Source organism: Vombatus ursinus, unplaced genomic scaffold (genome assembly GCF_900497805.2).
Source record: "Vombatus ursinus unplaced genomic scaffold, bare-nosed wombat genome assembly UNPS02014230.1, whole genome shotgun sequence".
Classification (NCBI taxonomy): Eukaryota; Metazoa; Chordata; class Mammalia; order Diprotodontia; family Vombatidae; genus Vombatus; species Vombatus ursinus.
The window spans coordinates 125,528-131,927 of NW_020954008.1; the positions used below are offsets into that span (position 1 = coordinate 125,528).

A 6,400-nucleotide genomic window follows, 5' to 3' on the forward strand; every position below is an offset into this window, starting at 1 on the left:
CATAAGAGAAATTTTAAGTTTCTTGTATAAACTTCTTTCTTGTTTTTCTTTGTATGTGGAAATCTTTGTGTTTGTTGATAATTGTTAGGCTTGAAAGCAAAAAAAAAAGAATTTATTTTTTTTAAAAAGGAAAAAAAGAAAAGAATGACATCTCTACCTTTATTCTGCACTTAAAATCACAGAATATGATTTCCAAATCTATTTGTTCAGTTCTAATATCTCTTCTGACACACTACTCTGAAATTGTAACTCCTCTCCTCCTACATATCTTGCTTTGCCAGGATCTAATAACCTATGTCAAGTAATCCAGGTTACTGAACACTAGAAAGTTTATGGCAGACAACTCTTACATCACCCTCTTAGATGATGACTTATGGGTAGCATGATACTGTGGGAGTCAGAGGACTTGGGTTCAAGTGCTGCTTTCAACAAGTCACTTAAGCTCTCTAGGTCCCAATTTCCTTATCTATAAAAGTGTTGGGGGGGGCGTGACTAAAGAGCTTCTATGGAACCATCCAGTTCTAAATACATGAAATTATGATCTAATTATTTCCAGCTTCTATAACTCACTAGGTTTGATCTTTCCCCATTACTTTCTTAATTGCCCTATTTATATCTTTATTTCTCAGTGTATATATCAAAGGGTTGAGGGTGGGAGCTATAATGGTATAGATAAGGGCCAGGACCTTGACTTGGCCTTGAGAATAATTGCTCTTGGGTTGAAGATACAATGACATGATAGTCCCATAGAACAATGAAACCACCATCAAGTGTGAGGCACAGGTCCCAAAAGCCTTCCTCTGTCCCTCAGCTGAGCGGATCTTTGCCACTACCCAAGCAATGCAGGCATACGAGGTGAGGATGATAGAGACAGGGATGGCCAGAATGATCAGGCGAGCAATGAACATTTTAGAGTCCATTGACCTAGTGTCCACACAAGATAGCTTGATAATAACAAGCAACTCACAAAGGAAATGGTCTACCTGGCAGTGGCCACATAATGGCAACACCATAGCCAAAGATGACTGAAGGAGTGAATTAACAAAGCCTGAGAACCAGGAAGCAGCTGCCAGGAGATGGCAGAGTAGAGGATGCATGATGGTGGTATAGCGCAGGGGCCAGCAGACAGCAACATAGCGGTCCACAGCCATCACAGCAAGAAGCATACATTCAGTAGATCCAAGAGCCAAAGCTACTGAGTATTGGACCAAGCAGCCAATATAACTGATTCTCTTATTATGCCCCCAGATGTTCATCAGCATTTGGGGGACAATGCTGGTTGTGAAACAGATGTCCAAGAAAGAGAGGTTTCTGAGGAAGAAGTACATAGGAGTGAGGAGCCGAGAGTCCAGAAAAGATAAGATGATAATGGTCATGTTGCCCATCAATGTAATGGTGTAGAACACAGAGACAAATAATGAAAAGATCAGCTCTAACTGAGGTTGGTCAGAAAAGCCCATTAAGATGAAATATCCTCCCGAACTTTCATTAACTTCCATCCTCTGATCATTTTTCACCTCCTGCAGTCAAATGAGTTTGTACCTACAAAATGTCTAAACAAATAGTTAAAAAGTAAAAATTTGATCAATTAGCTGGTTGGCATTATATGTGGTATCACTCTGTGGGTAAAACCCAGTTTTTACATAATGAAAAATGACAACGAGATCAAATATTCTCCCCCAGTGAAATTGACTGAATTATTTGATTTTGTAGAATTATATTTCCACTATCTTATAGTCACCAAGAGGACAAAACTTATGAAAGTTAAGTAACATGAACTGCTCTCTTTCCTTGAATTTGATTTGCCTTTTCTCAAATCAATAGGACTTCATGATACAAATATTGCTACCACAAAGCCTCGCTTTCCTGCTTGGGAAAATTAGGGATGTGAGGATTAGAAGCAGAAAACCAAGAAATCCAACATGAAGAGCCAGGTTGGAGGAATAGTCATCTGGTATCTCATAGAGGAGATTCTTGACCAGGTATGGGCCAGATGATATGGCTTCTGAAGTTCTTCCCAGCTCTGACATTCTGTGATTCAATTATTATGTCAATAAAGCAGTATATACATATTCCCTATTCAAGAAGATAGTGGAAGGGGGAAATGATAGCAAGAAGAGAAATGGTTGAGATAATGGATTAAGTAAATTATTAGAAGATGCTTGGCCAGCACTAACTTTAGTTAGTTCTAGGAAGGACATATTTACTGGTTTCAAGCACACCCTTCCCAACAATCATGCCAATGCATGCACATCAGAAGGGAGACATCCTAAAAGACTGTAACCATATAACCATGCTTATACATGTATACACAGATGCCTAACATTTCCATTGCTTACAATACAAGTAAACATAGGGGACCAGAAGAGAAAGAACTCAAAAACACGGTATAAAAGGCTTTATTTTGTTTCATTTTCCAAATAATCCTTGATATCCAAGAAGCATAAAGGATCCTCTTTCAGATAGTAACTAAATAATATATCCCTAGAAAGGCTACTGCTCCTTTGTTTTTTGGGAGCCTGCATCTTCTATTTTTGGAAATTCAAAAGGAATAAAAACAACTCACCCTCATATGCTGCCTCCAGATCCCAGGATTTAGGCCCCAGATACTGAAATGTTTCCTATTACCCCTTCCATGTCTGTTCAAAGTCCACGTAGTGAGAGAAAACTAAGAGTCTCTTGAATATAGCAGAAAAAGTAGAGTTTTGAGAGGGAAGTTTAAGGGGGTCATAGTGTGAATGCAATACCTGGCAGCAAAAGGCCCAGATTTCAAAAAAAACTCTAGTACCTACCAGCTTTGTGATCTTGGACAGATCATTTAACCTTTGTGAAACTCAGTTTCCTCTTCTGTAAAATGGGAGTAATAGCACTTTCATTATGTAGCTCACCAGGTTGTTCTGAGGAGCAATCAAGACAAAGAACACAAAGTTCTTTCTACAAAAAATATTATGCAGATGTCACTTATCATCATGTTAAATAATGCAAATCCAAACTTGTAGCTGACATTTTTTTTTCAGTCCCCATTTCCCCTGACATGCATGCAGCATTGTACACTTCTGACAACTCTTCCCTTTTTGAAGCTCTCTCTTTTACCAGATTTAATAACATCAATGCTCAAGGGTTGGGGGAGAGGGGGTGTCTCTTCCTAACTCACTAGCTATCCCTTCATCTCTTTCACTGCCTCTGCCATATGTTTTACTTTCCTAATTATAGATGGATCAAAAGGCTTAGTCCTAAACTCTCTGCCTTTCTCTATATTTGCTATCTCTACTAGTATTAATCCTGTCTTCAATTCTGGAGTCTACATAGATAATTCACAAATCTATGGCTCTAGCCCTCACAACTCCTACCCTCCCCCCACATTGGGGGATATCTCCAGTTAAATATCTCGCAGTCATTTCAGACTCAATATATCTAAAAACAGATATTTCCTCTGAAATAAGATCTTACTCTTGAATTCTCAATCTCTCACAATGACATTACGAGTTTCTGTCAACCACTCTCCAAAACCTGGAGTCATTCTTGAGTTCTCTTTCTCCTTCTACTATACCCAATCAATCACCAAATTAAGTCAATCCTTCATAATTCCCACTGGTTTCCCATATTTTCCATTATCACTAACACCATCTTAGTCATGCCCTGCTCTCTCATCACATTCTAGTGAAAATAATAAGTGCTTTAAAATATACTCACTGGTTAACTGATTAGAAGTGAAATGTGTAGCTATGCAGGGAGGGTGGAATTCTTTATTGGAAGTTCCCTATCCAATTCAGATAAAACCCATTTTGTTTTCAGTTACACTAAGTTCTAATCAACAGAAGTAAAGACAGAAATATGATAGAATCTAGGCTCTATGATGGCAGGAACCATCTTATTTAACCTTTATATCTTTCATGTGTCCCTTATTACCTATCACAGGTGTTTAACTTCATTTCTGCAGTCACTTTGTTCTCAAGTTTCCTACTCCTACCTCATTTGCAGAATATTTTCCTCTATAATTCCGTTCATTTCCTTAGCTACCAATTCCTTTGCAGACAACTGCCTACTCCAGTAATGGCCCATCTTCTAAACTACAAACTCATGTTTTCAACTGCCTGTGAATTATCTCTATCTATGCAAACCACTAGAGCATCAAATTCAACACATCCAAACTGGAATTTTGTTCCCTACCAAATCAGCTCTTTGCCCTGACTTCTGTTCCTCTCTTTGTCTCCAACATTTGCAACTTTGTCTTTGATTCTTCCTTCTTTCTGACCTCTCAGAAAGTTTTGTGCCTCCCTATTACCAGCCCTCAGGTAAGACTCATCAGAGTGGGGAAGCCAGAAACAGAGAAGTCTTTTGTTCCTACCCAGAGACTAAGAGTTTCAGACTCTGCCCAAAAGGGTCAAACCCAGGGTTCCCTAGACTAGCTTTTATAGGTCTTCAAGATTAGACACATGAGCACACAGAATAATTCTCTAATAAACTCCATTTTTTTCCTTCTGAAGCATTCCCCAAATACCCAAATCCCTTAGTGATCAATTAGCATTTAGCTTTTACAGGCCTAGAGAGGAAGTACAGAAAGAAATCCCTGAAGAGATGGAGTCTCTCTGCCTTCCCATGGAATTTCCCATTCATAATGAAAACATTTCAATTTATTCAGTTATTCTGCATACTTTACTTCCCATTACATGATAGACAAATTGAACAAAGGGGAAGGTAATAATTACTAACATTGAAGATAAAGCACCTCCCTTTTAAAAATCATTAATATTTAGTCGTTAGCATGTTTAATCTAATTCAAGAAGACATGATTATGTTAAAGTACAAATTCATCTGTTTAACTGCTTTAAATTTCATCATTATTTTATATAATTGTTCAGTTAATCTTATCATGAAGTCCACTTCATTTGCCTTCAGATATTTTTCCACTATACTCACCCTGTTTTCAATCAGTTTTCATCCCATCTCTTACAAAATGAATATCATGTTATGTTGTAGTCTTTTAAAATATGTTTTACATTTTCATATATTCATAACTTATATGAATGTTATTTCTTAAGGCCTCTAGAGGAAAATGCACATAGAATAGATTTTGTACAATCACATATGGCATGCAGTTGTTGAAAACCTGCCTTTTTATCGTTTACAACCTTACCCTCCATATTCTGTTCCATTGTACAATGGAAAGAGCACTGGCTCCGAAAGCAGAACACATGCATTCAAATGCCATCTCCTACACTTAGAACCTCATGTGACTTAGTCCTAACTGATAAAAAGAATACTAGACTGGGTTTTAGGCAAGGGTATGATAGTAAATTTTTAACAACCAGTTCACAAAAAATGTACACATGACAAACTTTTAAATTTAATCTCCATTATTAACATTTTCCCTATCACTTAAGTCTAGACTCTAGACCATCAACAAATTAAGAAATCAAACTTTGATTGGAGATGTTTGCTGACTTCCAAGGTGTAAATGTTCACACTAAAAATTTAACAATTGGCTAGATAGTGGTTAAAGCTGGCTCCAGAACACCTCTGGTTTTAGGTAAATAGTGATATGTATTTTAGTTTTTGTTTATATCACTAATCACCTGGAGAAATCATTCTACCTCTCTGGTATTCAATTTCTTTGCCTGTAAAATTGGATATTCTATTAAATGCTGGGAATACAATGATTTATCAAATATAATGACTGCCCTCAAAAAATCATCTATTAGAATAAATATGATGTCTGCTCAAGAAACCATAAAGCAAATTAGATAGTTAAGTGTGAAAGATAATTTCCTTGAAATGCGATGCAAGAGAGAACATCAAAATGAGCTCAGCTCATGAATCTGAGAGGACTTCTTCACCTCCACTCCAATGGAAGTTCCTCCAATTCGTAAGTTCCTTCCTAGTAACTCCATTTGAGGAAATACCCTTACTGGCCATTCTCATTTCAAGGAAAAGAGGAGAAAGAAGGGGAAGAGAATGGGAGAGGAGAAGAGATCCTTACCCACAGGAAAGAATTTGGCTCCACCATCCACACAGGAAAAAAAATAAGGAATGAAGATTATCTATTAAACATGCTGTTAATTAGAAAAGCTATAGTGTTTTCTATATGTGTTTGTGTGTATACATGTATGGACATATATCATCTGAAAATGGATTGATTTTGACTTCTACTCTGCCCATGTTTATTTCCTTAATTTGTTTTCTTAACATTCTTTTTTTTTGTAAATAGTATTCCATTTTTTCCAATTATGTGTAAAGATAGTTTTCAGCATTCATTTTTTATGAGATTTTGAGTTTCAAATTTTTTCTCCCTCCCATTCCCCCCAAGACAGCAGCAGTATGTTATATGTTATATATTTGCATATGCAATATGCATATACATATACAATCTGATATAGGTTAAACATGCAAACATATTTTC

At 36.9% G+C, this 6,400-nt stretch overlaps 1 protein-coding gene across 1 annotated transcript; it reads right to left on the reverse strand.

The window, feature by feature from the left end:
* Positions 1 to 569: 569 nt before the first annotated feature.
* On the reverse strand, positions 570 to 1,499 carry LOC114041961 (putative olfactory receptor 2W6). The gene has a single exon (XM_027860661.1). It carries the CDS (start codon positions 1,497 to 1,499, stop codon positions 570 to 572), a length of 930 nt encoding a protein of 309 aa, XP_027716462.1.
* Between the last annotated feature and the right edge of the window lie 4,901 nt (positions 1,500 to 6,400).